We start from the raw sequence: 17,054 nt of genomic DNA on the forward strand, positions 1-17,054 counted from the left end.
CGGCGTAGATCCCTCAGAGCGGTTGGTGGATCACGTCGTCCATAAAGAGCCCTTTTCAGTCTATTCCTGGCATGTTCCACAGGGTTCATGTCTGGAAAATATGCTCTCTGTATCCTGAAGGAAATCATTCACAAGATCTGCACGATGGGGGCACGAATTGTCGTGCATGAAGATGAATGCCTCGCCAATATGCTGCCAATATGGTTGCACTATCGGTCGGAGGATGGCATTCACGTATGACCACCACCGACGTACGTCGGCCCCACATAATATCACCCCAAAACAACAGGGAATCATCACCTTGCTGCATTCGCTGGACAGTGTGTCTAAGGCGTTCAGCCTGCGCGGGCTGCCTCCAAACACGTCTCCAAAGATTGTTTGGTTGAAGGCACATCCGACACTCATCGGTGAAGAGAACGTGACGCCAATCTTGAGCTGTCCATTCGGTATGTTGTTGGGACCATCTGCACCGAGCTGCATGGTGTTGTGGTTGCCAAGATGGACCTCGCCATGGATGTTGGGAGTGCAGTTGCGCATCATGCAGCCTATTGCGCACAGTTTGAGTCGTAAGACAACGTCCTGTGGCTGTACGAACATCATTATTCAACATGGTGGCGTTGCTGTCAGGGTTCCACCGAGCCATAATCCGTAGTCAGTGGTCATCCACTGTAGTAGTAGCCCTTGGGAGGCCTGAGCGAGGCATATCATCGACCCCGTCTCTCTGTATCTCTTCCATGTCCGAACAACATCGCTTTGGTCCACTCCGAGACACCTGGACACTTCCCTAGTTGAGAGCCGTTCCTCACACAAAGTAATAATGCGGACGCGATCGCATCGCGGTATTGACCAGCTAGGCATGGTTGAAGTACAGTTAACACGAGCCGTGTACCTCCTTCCTGGTGGAATGACTGGAACTGATCGGCTGTAGGACCACCTCCGTGTAATAGGCGCACCTCATGCATGGTTGTTTACATCTTTGGGGGATTTAGTGACATCTCTGAACAGTCAGAGGAACTGTGTCTGTGAGACAATATCCACAGTCAACGTCTATCTTCAGGAGTACTGGGAACGGGGTGATGCAAAACTTTTTTGATGTGTGTGGTAGAACGGTTATCAGTAAAGCGGAAGATGTGTTTGTTATATCCCATTAACATGCACTGCGTCTTCCTTTTCCCAGTTTATGATTGTTCAGACTTCCTGTATCACTAAAGAGAATGGTCTGTAAAATGAGATCTCCTTCCCTGTTTCCCCTTTCCATCTGCTCTTCTCCTCTTTTATAATATTCTTTTGTGTCTATCTTCTTCGAACGATAGCCCTATGGTTCAAGCAAAGCCTCAGTAAATATATTTGGTCATTACCTGGGTTGCTGCTTTATGTCCTAAAGCTATGTGTTGAATTAACTCGATGTACAGAGCACGGGCTCCGGACGACCTTTGCGAAACAGAGAGCAGTGTGATTTTATGAGACAGATATCCTGGACTGTTGCGTGTACAGGAAACAATGCCACGGTTCCACGTGCCGCTCTCATCAGATACAGTGCGCAGCGGATGGGGCGACGGCTAAAAGCTGGGCCGTGATTTGGGTGACCACACATGGTGCGTGCCTCGCTGCCAGAATGAAGAATGCTCATCGCTTTGCCCTGTGGGCGCTCAGCGTGGCCGCCACTACCATTCTAGCCGACATCGCAAACACCGTAAGTCTTTGCTCTCCATATGCACGTGTACTAAGCTTTTCTAGTCGGTGTAACAAGATGAAAGCTCATGAATAGTGGAATGATCATTTAAAGCTAACAAATCGTTTGTATTGTTTATTTTCAGTTATACCGCGGGAGACTGACTGTAACTGATGTTTGCCATTATGAGATGCTTTCGTTTTGTTGTTTATTCTTCCGTCTTATTTGCAACTATTTATTGTTTCACAATTATGACAATTCGTTTCAGTACATATACACTGAAGAGTAAAATACAGTGGTACACCTGCCTAATATCGAGTATGGGCCCCACGAGCACGCAGAAGTGTATCAACACGACGTGGCATGGACTCGACTAATGTCTGAAGTAGTGCTGGAGGGAACTGACACCATGTATCCCGCAGGGCTGTCCGTAAATCCGTAAGAGTGCCAGTGATTGGATATCTCTTCTGAACAGCACGTTACATTGCCTCCCAGATATGCTCAATAAGTTCGTGTCTTGGGAGTCTGGGGACAATGGTAGTGTTTAAACTCAGAAGAGTGTTCCTCGCGCCACTCTGTAGCAATTCTGGATGTGTGGGCAGTCGCATTGTCCTCCTGGAATTTCCCAAGTCCGTCGAAATACACAATGGACATGAAAGCATACAGGTTATCAGACAGCATGCTTACGTACGTGTCACCTGTCAGAATCGTATCTAGACGTATCAGGGATCCCATATCACTCCAACTGCCGACGCATCACACCCTTAAAGAGGCTCACCAGCTTGAACAGTACCCTGCTGACATGTAGGGTCCATGGATTCTTGGGGTTGTCTCCACACTCGTACACGTCCAACCGCTCCAAACTATTAGACACAAGACTCGTCCGACCAGGCAACTTATTTCCAATCATCAACAGCCCAATGTCAGTGTTGACGGGCCCAGGCGAGGTTTACAGCTTTGTGTCGTGCAGTCATCAAGCATACACGAATGGGCGTCCGGCTCCGAAAGTCCATATCGATGATGTTTCGTTGAATGTTTCGCACGCTGACACTTGTTAATGGCCCAGCATTGAGATATGCAGCAAATTGCGAAAGGGTTGCACTTCTGTCACGTTGAACGTTTCTCTTTAGTCGTCGTTGGTCCCGTTCTTGCAGGATCTTTTTCCGGCCGAAGCGAAGTCGGAGATTTGCTTTTTTACCGGATTCCTTATATTCACAATACACTAGTGAAATGGTCGTTCACGAAAATCCCCACTTCATCGCTACATCGGAGATGCTGTGTCCCATCGCTCGGGCGCCGACTATAAAACCACTTTCAAACATTTAAATCTTGATAACCTGCCATTGTAGCAGCAGTAACCAATCTAACAATTCCACGAGACACTTGTTGTCTTATATAGGCGTTTCCGGCCGCAACGCCGTATTTTGTCTGTTTACATATCTCTGTATTTGAATGTGCATGACTATACAAGTTTTTTTCGCGCTTTAGCGTATGAATGACCCAGTACCTGGGGTCGCAAACTGAGAGCGACTTTTGACAGACGATTCTGTTCCAGATACTGCAGATCGGTAGTCGTCAAACTTCTTTACGCAAGAGCCAGTACTGACATTGTGGGGCGGAACCTAGGGTGGCATATGTAAAATGTTATTATTAACTTATAACCCACATAAATTTGTACGTTATGAGCTACCAATAAACTAGCTATACACTGAACTGACAAAAGTCGTGGTATGGCGATTTTCACTACAGGAAGTTTCACAATTCATGCTACACATTTCTAAATGCTGTAGAGGGGACTTAGCAGATCAAATTTTACTTAGGAACCTATGTCCGGAAACGGTTCGTTTCCATGTTACAAGGAAAACAAGATGTATACCTTTCAGTTTCATTTTCTGTGATATAACAACAGCTGTTCGATATGGCGACCATCTATTTCGGTGCACACTGTGTATCTGCTCAGTATGTTCGCATAAACTCTGTCCAACACACGTGGTGTATGATTAATCGTTTCTGCCGCAGCATGATCCGTGTGCCATCAGATCTGCCTCCGAAAGGCCAGGGTCTCGTAAACAAGACTCTTCACGTGGCCCCACAAGAAAAAGTCTAAAAGGGTAAAATCCGGCGATCTTGGTGGCCGAGCACGTGCTACACCTCGACCGAGCAACCTGTCCCCGTAGACTCCGTTGAGATGGTTTCGTACGCGAACTACAAATAGCGCCATCATTCAGGAATCACAGTTAGTGCCTAATGTCCAATGGCATATCTTCCAAAAGCTCCGTCAGCAGTTGTTGTAGAAATACCAAGTATCTGGCATGCCCTAGTCACAGAACCACCCCAGATGCTTGCCCAGACATTGATGGCGAAGGTGTGCTGAAATCGTAGTGTACACGTGCCTTTGGGGTTTTCTTGATCCCAAATGAGGTTATCTCTAGCGTTCAAAACAACTTACCTGTTGAAACGCGCTTCGTCGGTGAACAAAATTCGCCTTGAAAACTGAGGAAAATCCACACAACTGTGCAAAAACCAAGTACAGAAATTGACACGTGGCACAAAATCTGCAGGTAGCATGGCGTGTACCTTCTAAGGGTGGTCGGGGTGGAGTTGCTGTTCGTCCAGAACGCGCAAGACAGACGAGTGAGACACAAGTAAGTCACGTCCAGTGGCCCGACAACTCGTCCACAGGTTCTCTTCCACTTGATGAAGCATTTCTTTTTGTAGTACAACGGTGCGCCACCTTCTTGGATCACCACAATTCGCTCTATCACTTGCTGTCCATTTTCCACTTCCCCGTAGCCGTTGTTCTACTCTGGAAAACATGGATGAGTCACACGATTTTGAAAGTACTCGTCGTACAGACGTTGTGCTTCTCTTCCATTACGTCGAGCTTCACAGCAAATTAACAACAAATCGATGTACTTTGCGGAAGTGCACTCAGGCATTCTGTTACTGCAGTACTAGTCATTTTAATTTCAATTGACGCATCACCAGGAAGCATGAAATCAACGCAGATAGAAACACAGGTGATCGTACCATTCATGAATGTAGGTAGCCTACCATAACAGGTGAACTGCGTAAGAAATATTGGGCGTGAGGCTGAGTAGCTCTTGTTTTCCTTGCAACAAGGAAACGAACCGTTTACGGACTTGGGTCCCTACGTAAAGCTTCATCTCCTAAGTCCCCTCTAGAACCTGTAGAAATGTGCAACATGACTTGTGAAAAACCCTGTATATAGATGGCGGTAGTATCGCACACACAAAATACAGGGTGTCCAGAAAAGGGCTCCCTGATTTCAAAATTAAATATCTTGAAAACAAAGATCGATAGAGGAATGCAGTAAACGGTATGTTTATTGTGAAAGCTGTAAGAAGTTTATACAGCAGTTTGAAATAATAGTTACAAAAGCTGCTAACAGATGGCGCTGTGCGCTGTACAGCTAATATCAGCATACACAAGTGAAATAATCCTATGAAAACAATCTTTGTAAACAATCACATCACAATGTTTTCAAAATGTTCACCATTGGCACTACATAGGTGGCGCAAACGAAAAATGAATTTCGCCATCACATTTCGTAGTGTCTCAACCGAAATGGATTCACATGCCACAGAGATCGCCGACTCAAGCTCGTCCAGCGTGGCGGGATGCTTCGGGTAGACCATGTCTTTCACTGTGCCCCACAAAAAAAGTCACAGGGTGTCAAATCCAGCGGATATGGAGGCCAATCCATGCCTGCACCAGTAAATTTGGGATATTCCAAAGCAATGACTCGATTCCCGAAGTATTCCTCAAGAAAGCGAAACACTCGGTCCGATGTGGTCGGGCTCCATCTTGCATAAACCATTCAGTACCTGATCGATCCCATAAGGCTTGCTGTGTGGCGACAAATTGTTCCAAAATTGCAACGTAACGTGCACCAGTGACCGTTTCTCGAATGAAAAAAGGGCCAATAATGTCTCTGCTGCATACTGCAGCCCACACAGTAACTTTAGGGGAATACAGGGGTTTCGCTTCACACCAATATGGCTTTTCGGAACCCCAAAATCGCCAGTTCTACTTATTCACGTATCTATTCAGGCGGAAGTGTGCTTCATCTGTAAACCAGATGCAGCCAATATCAAATCCTTCACTATTAATCATTGTGAGCATCTGATTAGCAAAGGCAACCCTTTGTTGCACAGCTCGTACGGGTATGGCCTTCAAACCAGTCTCAGATGCAATTCTACGGACAGATGACTTTGGATTTCGCTGAATAATTCCAGAAACTGTGGCGATATTTTCAGGCGTAACTGCGGTTTGCTTGCGACCAACATGCACCACTAGATCATCAGTTACGCTGCCTGTTTGTTGAAATTTTGCGAAGAGAGTATGAATGGTTTTCGCATCGGGTCCTTTTGGAACATTAAATCGTGCTTGAAAACTTCGTCTTGTTGCCGTAGGACTCTCTTCTAACCTGTGGTATTCTAGCACCAGAAAAACGCGTTGTTCAATGGAGTACATGGTTTTAATCTCTTCCTTCGGTACGCTAACCTCCTTTCAAGTTTCAATACTGAAACTGACCGCTCTGGGCTTCGGATCACTATTTATACTAGGCATTACATATGCCGATTACAGCGCCATCTGTTAGCAGCTTTACTTCTTACAGCTTTCACATTAAACATACCGTTTACTGCATTCCTCTGTCGATCTTTGTTTTCGAGATATTTAATTTTGAAATCAGGGAGTCTTTTTCTGGACACCCTGTAGGTAGTGCATTGGCGGAGCTGTCATTTGCACTCAGGTGATTCATGTTAAAAGGTTTCCCACGTGTCTTTGGCCACACGATGAAACTTACCAGACTTTGAAAGCCGAAAAGTAGTTGAAGCTAGACGCATCGGATATTTCATTTCGGAAACAGTTTAGGAATTCAATATTTCGAGATGCACAGCGTCAAGAGAGTGCCGCTAATACCACATTTTAGGCAGCACCTCTCACCATGGACAACGCATTGGTCGACGGCCTTCACTTAGCGACCGAGAGCAACAGAATTTATGTACAGTTGTCAGTGCTAACAGACAAGCAACGCAAAGTGAAATAGTCGCATAAATCAATGTGTGTACGACGAACGTCTCCGTTAGGACAGTGAAGCGAAATTTGACGTTTATGGGCTATGGCAGCAGCGGAACGACGCGAGTGCCTTTGCTAACAACACGACATCGCCTGCAGCGCCTGTTTTGGGCTCATGATCATATCGGATGGACGCTAGACGACTGGAAAACCCTGGCCTGATGAGATGAGTTCCGATTTCAGTTGGTAAGAGTTCGAGTGTGGCGCAAAAATCTTACCCCCCTCGCCCCTCCTAAGTTGTTCGCAAGACACTGAGTAAGCTAATGGTAGCTCCATAATGGTTGTAAGTAGGCTGTTTAGGTTTTGTTATTGGTAACGCCACATAGCGCTCTGCATGGAAAATCACTGGCTGTGTTGTGCGCAATCTGTGGCTAGTTTGCATTTTTGTCTGCCATTGTAGTGTTGAGAGCTGGATGTTACCAGCGCGTAGAGTTGCGCAGTTGGAGGTGAGCCGCCAGCAGTGGTGGATGTGGCGAGAGAGATGGCGGAGTTTTGAAACTTGTAAGACTGGATGTCATGAACTGCTATATATATTATGACTTTTGAACACTATTGAGGTAAACACATTGTTTGTTCTCTATCAAAATCTTTCATTTGCCAACTATGCCTATCAGTAGTTAGTGCCTTCAGTAGTTAGAATCTTTTATTTAGCTGGCAGTAGTGGCTCTCGCTGTATTGCAGTAGTTGGAGTAACGAAGATTTTTGTGAGGTAAGTGATTTGTGAAAGGTATAGGTTAATTTGGTCAGGGCCATTCTCTTGTAGGGATTACAGAAAGTCAGATTGCGTTGCGCTAAAAATACTGTGTCAGTTTAAGCACAGTCTTGTATAATTTTTCTAAGGGGACGTTTCATGGTGTGGGCTGTGTTTACATGGAATGGACACGGTCCTCTAATCCGAGTGAAGATATAACTGAGTGGAAAAGATTATTTTTGGCTACTTGCGAGACCATTTGCAACCATTCACGAACTTTGTGTTCTCAAACAACGGTGGAATTTTCGTAGAGGACAATGCGCCATGTCATCGGGGCACAATTCTTCGAGACTGATAGGAAGAACATTCTGAACAGTTCTATAGAATAATTTGGTCTCACAGATAGCGCGACATAAGTCCCATGTAACAATTATGGAACATAGTCCAGAGGTAAGTTTTTGACAATGTTGACTGGAATACTCTTTTTCAAATTCTAAAGGTGGCAGGGGTAAAATACAGGGAGCGAAAGGCTATTTATAATTTGTACAGAAACCAGATGGCAGTCATAAGAGTCGAGGGGCATGAAAGGGAAGCAGTGGTTGGGAAAGGAGTGAGACAGGGTTGTAGCCTCTCCCCGATGTTATTCAATCTGTATATTGAGCAAGCAGTAAAGGAAACAAAAGAAAAATTTGGAGTAGGTATTAAAATTCATGGAGACGAAGTAAAAACTTTGAGGTTCGCCGATGACATTGTAATTCTGTCAGAGACAGCAAAGGACTTGGAAGAGCAGTTGAACGGAATGGACAGTGTCTTGAAAGGAGGATATAAGATGAACATTAACAAAAGCAAAACGAGGATAACGGAATGTAGTCAAATTAAATCGGGTGATGCTGAGGGAATTAGATTAGGAAATGAGACACTTAAAGTAGTAAAGGAGTTTTGCTATTTAGGAAGTAAAATAACTGATGATGGTCGAAGTAGAGAGGATATAAAATGTAGACTGGCAATGGCAAGGAAAGCGTTTCTGAAGAAGAGAAATTTGTTAACATCGAATATAGATTTATGTATCAGGAAGTCGTTTCTGAAAGTATTTGTTTGGAGTGTAGCCATGTATGGAAGTGAAACATGGACGATAACTAGTTTGGACAAGAAGAGAATAGAAGCTTTCGAAATGTGGTGCTACAGAAGAATACTGAAGATAAGGTGGATAGATCACGTAACTAATGAGGAGGTATTGAATAGGATTGGGGAGAAGAGAAGTTTGTGGCACAACTTGACTAGAAGAAGGGATCGGTTGGTAGGACATGTTTTGAGGCATCAAGGGATCACAAATTTAGCGTTGGAGGGCAGCGTTTAGGGTAAAAATCGTAGAGGGAGACCGAGAGATGAGTACACTAAGCAGATTCAGAAGGATGTAAGTTGCAATAGGTACTGGGAGATGAAGCAGCTTGCACAGGATAGAGTAGCATGGAGAGCTGCATCAAACCAGTCTCAGGACTGAAGACAACAACAACAACAGTCCAGAGGTTAGTTCGGGCAGAATATCCTGCACTGGCTACAGTTTCGTAATTATGGACGGCTATAGAGGCAGCATGGCTCAATATTTTTGCAGGGTACTTCCAACGACTTGTTGAATCCATGACACGTCGAGCAGCTGCAAGCCGCCGGGCAAAAGGAGGTTCGACATGATTTTAGGACGTATCCGATTATCTTTTTCACCTGAGTGCCTGGCACCAAGTACTGACTGTTAAAAATCGGCACCGCTCCGAACACCTCATGTCAAGTGCTATTTATTTCAGCCACCAACAGCGATCCGAAAGTTGTGACACAATAATTGTCTGGCGGAGTATTATTTTGTTGTCAGTGTGAGCGGATGATTAGCTGATCAATAGCAGTAATTGTTAATACTCGGCATAAATCCAATCTGCATTTGGATGGTATTTCCGTAACTCTTGTGCAGGAAGATTTGCAGTATACTGCTGCATCCATTTTCAATAAGCTACCACAAGAATTCAAAAATATTAGCAGTAAGCCACGCGCTTTCAAATCGAAAAAGAAAAGTTTGCTCATGGGTCACTCCTTCTATTCTAATGAGGAGTTCCTTGAAAAATGAAGCTGATTGTTATGTTACATTGTTGATTGAATTTACTTAAACTTATGGCTTGACTTTCTGTGGGTTCATAAACATTTTATTTCATTTCTTATTACTTTTATGTTGTAATTTCATGTAATGACACGTTCTATGACCTTGGGGATTTGGTCTTACGGAACTACACGAGTAAATTAAAAATAAAATAAACTGAAATGCACTGCGCAGTATGAGGCACCAGTGGTCTGCACAGTGAAGTCGCATTCGGGAAGACGACGTTTCAAATCCCCATCCGGCCATCCTTATTTTGCTTCCCGTGATTTCCGTAAATCGCTTACGGCAAGTGCCAGGATGGGACCTTCGAAAGTACACGGCCGATGTCCGTCCAGAATCAGAGTTTCTGCTCCAACCTCGATGCCAATGGGACATTCAACACTAATCTTCCTTTTTATAATGTAAGACACGATCACAAAGCTTTACTATACGTTTTGAATGTCATTTTTCTTATACTCGTTGCGTTGTATTATAACAGCCTTAATGTAATTTCATGTTCATTGGTGCAAATACGTAGCACATTTGAAGACAACGGTCTGACGAATCCGTGTTACTTCCCTGTCAAAATGTATACTATAATAGTTGATCGGTACTAGTTGCGCACGCCCGTCAGTTGTCAGTACTGGAAGACAAACAACTGAACATTCCCCGTCTCACGCCCTACAACCCAACAGTGGCCACGCTACTTGCCGCTCTGCCCCTAAGGTAAGCGGGCAACTTATCTCACTTTCGAATTCACCAACGTCAATTAAAATAGAGGACATATTAAATTTTCACTGTTTCTGTAAGTATTTTTGTTAGTTCCTGAGCAGTTGGTGTTTCTCAGTTTGGCCATTAGTTGTTAGATGCATGTTACGATAAAATATGGCCGAGAACCGTGGGTCTCGCAAATACTCGTTCCGGTCTGCGTGTGACGACCGCTGTTGTAAATGTTGAATGAATGGAACGGAATCTAATCAGTTGTCCTGCCTCTCAGCGCTCCCCGTTGGCAGGTAAAGGTGTCCTCAGCTGTTAGTCTTCTGTCCGCTGATCACGAAGACATTAGACCTGTTCATTTAACACGAGTGTTTCGATTGCAGGAGTGAATAACATAAAGATTGAAGGGGACATGCAGAAAACCACAGACTACAGACCAATGAAAGGCAGCAATTTTAAATAAATCAAAGTATGTTGTTTATCTAAACCGGTAAATGCGAGGTGTTCCTGTTACGCAATCGGAAGAAAATCTACCCGCCGTTATGGATGACTTGCCATCCCGCTGTCCTGCTGTAGGACGAGAAAATCACGTGGAGGAAAAACTATAAGAAACAAATGATAAAACGTCCAGTCACTAGAGAGTGGCATTTCTAGAATGGAAATCTGTTCTTGTTGGTAAATAGCGAGAAAGAAGGTGGTTAGCCATGACGAGTTACGGATATAAACGCAAAGAAAAGAGCAGCATGGCACAGCTTACTATATCCGCATTAATGAAGTGAGAGTACCGGCTGCTGCGGTATGAGCTGCCTAACCGCGTAATTAAAATGAACAAAGCAGCCACGAGCATTCTATCCCGAAGCGTACTAACTAAAACTAACTGACTCTGCGCAAGGCTACTTCCAAGGTAATGGATGCCAGTTCATGTACAATAAAACAACTCCCTTAGCAACTCCCGTAGCAGTAGCAAAGTGACACCTTCTAAAATCTGCAATGAACGGGACTTGGAAAGTATCTCTCCGTGGTTTCGAAGCTCGGACGCAGGACATTAGTGTGATTCTTCGAAGTGAGAAACGTTGCTGTAGCCAACTTTACTGGGGTGTGACAGCGAAGGCAGTTGCTGATGTGTCCAGCTGGAGGTCCCGCTAGACTTCTTGGCGTTTAAGCTCAATGAAACTATAGGCCCATATCAATAATGTTGAAATTTTGATTGCGTATGCAGTATGAGTTAGGGACTGTGGTAATTATGATTTAATTCAACTCTTTCTTTGTTTGGGACTGGACTTGACAACTGCTGAGGCTTCTCCGTGTGGGTTACACGCCCCAGAAATGTCTCAAGATTAAGCAGGTACCTATAGGAAGGTTACGACACCAGCAAAGCAGAAACACCTGAGCAAAGCAGAAACACAGCGATTGACAATTGACCCTAAATGGAAATTAATGCAACGTATTGATAATGAATAAGCGAAGAGATCCATTACTCTTTGGCTGCAGAATTGACGATAAACCACCAGATGCTGTAACAAGTATAAAATACACAAGGGCAACTATTCAGAGCGAACTAAAATAAGGGTATTTCACAGTGTTTCGACTGTTTTAAAGGGGAATAACTCACAACCTGGTAGCTCAACAAAGTTGTATACTTTACACGAGGTACAACATTTACTCAAGTTTACTTATGAAATAATACATCGGACAAATGACGACCATTCGCGGCTACACAATATCCCAGGCGTTTGACCCTGTTTTTGACCAAAACTTTCGTAACTGTTACAGGCATTCTGAAATTTCAGCGAGAATTCGATCTTTTAAATGTATAAAACTGGAGAAATCTTCAGCGTTGGACACGTTTTCGTAACGAACGATGAGGGCTCGTTTGTAAATTGCTGTTCACACGTTTGATGTTCTCGGGAGTTCGGACGATTTTCCGAGGCCCGATTGACATTCGGTTCGAAGCAAGTTTCTTGCCCGGCTCAATATTGTTCCAAGAGCGGGAACTGGATATCGCGGACGAATCTTGAAACGCCTGCAAAAGGGACCTACCACGCTCACGACAGATTCGCCGTAGCGGAAAAGCTCCGCACGATGTTACTTTGACCAGTACAACATGACTACTGGCCCATGTCGGGAGGAAGCTTGGCACTCCACACTACCAACAGCCGGCGCTACCGACACTGTACCTCTTTTCTTAACTGAGCGTTATCCAAATTTGAAATCATCAAAACATCGTGAAACACCTTGTAGAATCATCTCATAAAACTAGGCTGAAGTTCACTGAGATAATCACAAGGAAATACACCAACGAAATAAGTCGTAAGTTCCGTAATGAATTTTCACTCTGCAGCGGAGTATGAGCTGATACGAACTTTCCTGTCAGATTAAAATGATATATGGAACCATGACTCGATCTTGGATCCGAGTCCTGGTCAAGAACACAGTTTTAATCTCCCAGTAAGTTTAGAGTTGCAGCTTATTTAACATGTCAATTAATGTTACTGCGTCGAGTTTTACAAATTATGTGAAAATTGCAAAATATGCGAGATGTCGCCGCAGTGACGACTGGTGGAGCCCCAGACACTCGCATATGTTACCCTATAAACTTACCCACGTGCTTGGTGCTGCCTGTCGGTGCATGTCAGCGAGGATGGGCCATATAAACTTACGTACCTCACCTGAACTTCGAAGCTCTGACGTTGCGGTCCCGCGCTGTATACAACCTTTGAATGGAATTACTTGTGTGGGGAGAGGTTGGCTGGATAAAAAGTAAGTACCCAAGGCATGAGGCAAAACCAGACTGTATTGTTAAGGCTCTGTGCCCTCCGATTAAATTCGTGTACATCATTATTTATTTCAAATCAAAGATGAATGTGCATCACACCAGAGGTCCAGAAAACTTCACCGAAGTCACTAATTCAAAGCAATCGTCTTACCATTGAATCTCTGACGTACTATCGACCCCAGAGGAACGTCATAGCCGTGCTTATCAGTATCATCCATAGCGCAGTAGCACGATATAAGCTTTGTTCATATGCTGTAACAACGTCTAAACCAGTAGTTATTGTTACAGTTCAAAATATAACTTTTGAGCACAAATCAAAGTTACCTCCTATGCAACTGTACAATGTCTTATTATGATATTGCAAAGTTCGTAGCGTTTTTGTTTTGCAAGTTGGTATTTCAGTTGCTAAGGGTTTATTTATCGTTATTATTTTTTATTTGTAGTTCACTGACGCTATCTGATTTTACATATCGTCCTTTTGTCATTTGGAGATTTGAGTGGAGCTGTGGACGGTAGAAAATGAAGTGCCTAGTGGAAAAATAGTGACACTTCCGACTTACTTTCCTGTTTCAGTTAAACAGAGGGGTGATAGCAGCGGAGGCAACCAGAAACATTTGCACCGTGTATGGGGGCCATGCGACTGGACAGAGTACGGCAAGGAAATGGTTTTCTCGTTTTAAGGAGGACCGTTTTGATATTCTTAAGTCTCTACGAACAGAAAGACCTTCAGGGTTTGATGAAGATCGCTTCAGTGCATTAATCCACAATGACGCACGTCAGTGTATTTGAGAACTAGCAGATGTGATGAACTGAGATCGTTCCATCATCGGGTGACATTTTAATGCAGTGGGAAAGGTCAAAAATCGAATTTATGGGTACCACATGCCCTAAGCGAAAATCACAAAAATCAGTGGTCGCATGTCTGCTTGGTCATCATCAATTAGCTCGTGAACAACACCGGACTTTCCTCTTCTGTATAATTACTGACGATATTTTGTTGGCTCCGACCTACAAAGGGAGAAACAATCATCATAATAAAATAATGGAAATCAGAGCTCGCACGGTTTGATATGAGTGTTCATTCCTTACGCGTGTTGTTTGATCTTGGAAGAATAGAGAATTATTGTGAAAGTGGTACCATGAACCCTCTGCTAGGCACCTAAGTTTGATTTGCAGAGCATCCATGTAGACGCAGAGCTTATTTCACCAACTGTAAACTTTCCACTCTCTTGAGTAATTCAATGACACGTGTAATGAATCTTACGTTTTATTCGGAAACTGTATATGTTCTGAAAAGCTTTGTACCTGCAGAGTGCGAATAAATGTAGTAGTGGATGTTATTATACGAAAGAAATACGTTGCGCTCACAACGATCGAAAGTAGAAAATGTCTGAATTTATCAACTGATGCTGAGTAGTTAATGAAAATGTTATTAATTCTGAACTGAAGTGTAACAAAACTGATCTTTGGTGAAATTTGCCGACTCGTATCTGAGCAGAAGTTATGAAACTGATTATGCTGTGTGAAATATGAATTAACGTAATAACTACAGAACTCGTTGTGAACGGGGAAGAGTAATGCACAGGAGAGCTTGACTGAAACAGGAAGATTTATAAAATGCTTGAAAGTTAATTTGCATTGAAATGATAAGTCATTTACTAATTGGGACTCGTAAAGCAACAGTGGAGAACCGTTATTTCACTATAATCATTACCATATTCAAGTTTTGCCAATCACTTCTTTTCAATAAACTAAATCCACTGCCAGAAACGCAATAACCCAATACATAATAATCAGCTGCAATTGAATCAGCAACGCCGGGTTACATAACACTTTTGAAATAAATTACGTACGGAGGTGTTGCCAGAATAACAGACTTTCTGAAGAAAGGTAATGAAAGAAATGAAATTTGCAAAATTAGTCAACACTCTCATTTAAATTGTGAAGTTTCTATTTTCATTGAGCTAAAAAAATTCAAAGTTTGCTGTTTGGTTTTTTCATAAACTTAAAATGAAATCTTTTCTGTTATGTGACATTCAGTTGTTACAATGATACGAACTGGGTCGAATTGCTGTTAGTGATGACTTGGGATAATTATTGACATTGAATAAATGTGAAGTTTACAAAATATCCATAGTGTTCAGTTGCTGATTCCAATACACAGGCAAATCTAGCGCTTGCAGATTGTCTACAGAGATCTGACAGTGAACAAAAGAAAGGTAAGTCGTTAGGTGAAGCGTCTGTCATCATCGCAGTCTCGCACAAACCTGTTCGATCTCCGGTGTGCCTGGCGCCCGCACGCAGCTGTGACTTCTGCAATGTTGGAACGTGCGGACACTCTCATTCGAAGTAATCGTCAGTTCACGATCAAGCTCCGGCTGCTCAGATGGATCTCTGTTGGTAGTGCTGAATACTCGTCCACCAGTTGGGGTGCTCAAAGGCTTGTGCCTGCTGGGTTACTCGCAGCCTAACAGTAGACAATTAAGAGCAACGAATTACCATCCGTGCGGAATTTCTTGAAAGTTACGAGGCTGATCGTGACAGTATTTTGTCGAATATCCTCAAAGGTGACGAGACACTGGTTCATCACTTCTAACTGAAAACAAAACGACAATGCAGTGGCGGCATATGACCTCTCCAATGAAGAAAAATTTCAAAGCCACGTCCCCAGTCGGTAAATCATGGCGACGGTCTTCTGGGACTCTGAACCTGTTATTCTGTTTGATGTCCTCCTCATGGTGCAACTATCAACTCTGAAGTGTATTGTGCTATCCTCAGGAAATTGAAGAAACGACTTCAGCGCGTTCATTGTCACAAAAATGCAAACGAACTTCTCCTTCCCCATTACCACACAAGGCCTCAGACAAGTTTGCGCATCTTAAAGGAGCTCATAAAACTTCGTTGGACTGTTCTTGCTCATCCATCCTACATCCCGGATCGCGCACCATCCGACTTCCATCTGTTTGGCCCAATAAAGTGCGCGTGCACTTCGCAGCAAGCAGTATATAGATGATAAGGAGGTTCTTGTGCAGCAAGACGTTGGCTCAGATGTTGACCAGTAGATTGGTGCCATGCCGGTATACAGGCTCTCCCAATGAGATGGCGTAAGGCCGTCGAACTGAACGGAGATTATGTTGAAAAATCGGGATTTGTAGCCAAAAGAGTAGGGAATAATATATTGTACTGGAATCCTAAAGGAAACATCCCCGCTTTCAGAAAAATAAGTTCTGCATTATTTGTTGAACGTCCCTCAAAGTAATAGAGAGATTGTCTAGATGCTCAACAAACTCCCTGAGCAAATACTACTGTTTGCTGTTTATATTCTAAGAGCATGAGTTTCAGGAAGAGTCGGGCAACGAATTACTACTCCAATGCACGTTGATAATAAATTCAGTTGAGAGGAGCACACTACAAAACTGCAGAAACGCCTTAACAAATCTGTATTTGCAGTTCGAGTGTCAGTAGACATAGGCGACATAAAAATGAAAAAGCCTGCATACTTTGCCTATTTTCATTCCATAATGTCACATGGTATATTATTTTGGGGTAACTCTTCAAGTGAAACAAAAGTTTTCAGAGTCCTAAAGCGTGTAATACGTATTATTTGTGGAGTAAATTCACTGACATCCCGTAGAAACTTCTTCAAAGAACTGGGTATACTAACTACTGCCTCTCAGTGTATTTACTCCTTAATGAAATTGTCCTAAATAATATATCTCTTTTTCCAGTAAACAGCTCAGCTCATACATACAATACCGGGAACAAAAATGATTTGCACAAGGTCTTAAAAGAACTTACTTTAGTTCAAAAAGGGGTCCACTACTCAGGAACTCTCATCTTCAATAATTTGCCAGCAAACATAAAAAAATTAGATACAAATAAAGGTTGGTTGGTTTGGGGAAGGAGACCAGACAGCGTGGTCATCGGTCTCATCGGATTAAGGAAGGATTGGAAAGGAAGTCGGCCGTGCCCT

The 17,054-nt window shown here is 43.3% G+C and overlaps 1 protein-coding gene across 2 annotated transcripts in view; it reads left to right on the top strand.

Annotated features, from left to right (window-relative positions):
• Nucleotides 1–1,539: 1,539 nt before the first annotated feature.
• LOC126336186 (uncharacterized) overlaps nucleotides 1,540–17,054 on the top strand; it is a 138,700-nt gene continuing 123,185 nt past the window's right edge. Inside the window, exon 1 of one of the 2 annotated variants that reach the window (XM_049999693.1) lies at nucleotides 1,540–1,693. In XM_049999693.1, the coding sequence (XP_049855650.1) occupies nucleotides 1,616–1,693 (78 nt within the window). In that variant the 5' untranslated portion in view covers nucleotides 1,540–1,615. The remainder of the gene's footprint in view (nucleotides 1,694–17,054) is intronic. The other variant, XR_007564907.1, reaches the window with a different exon arrangement.

Source organism: Schistocerca gregaria, chromosome 2 (genome assembly GCF_023897955.1).
Source record: "Schistocerca gregaria isolate iqSchGreg1 chromosome 2, iqSchGreg1.2, whole genome shotgun sequence".
NCBI lineage: Eukaryota > Metazoa > Arthropoda > Insecta > Orthoptera > Acrididae > Schistocerca > Schistocerca gregaria.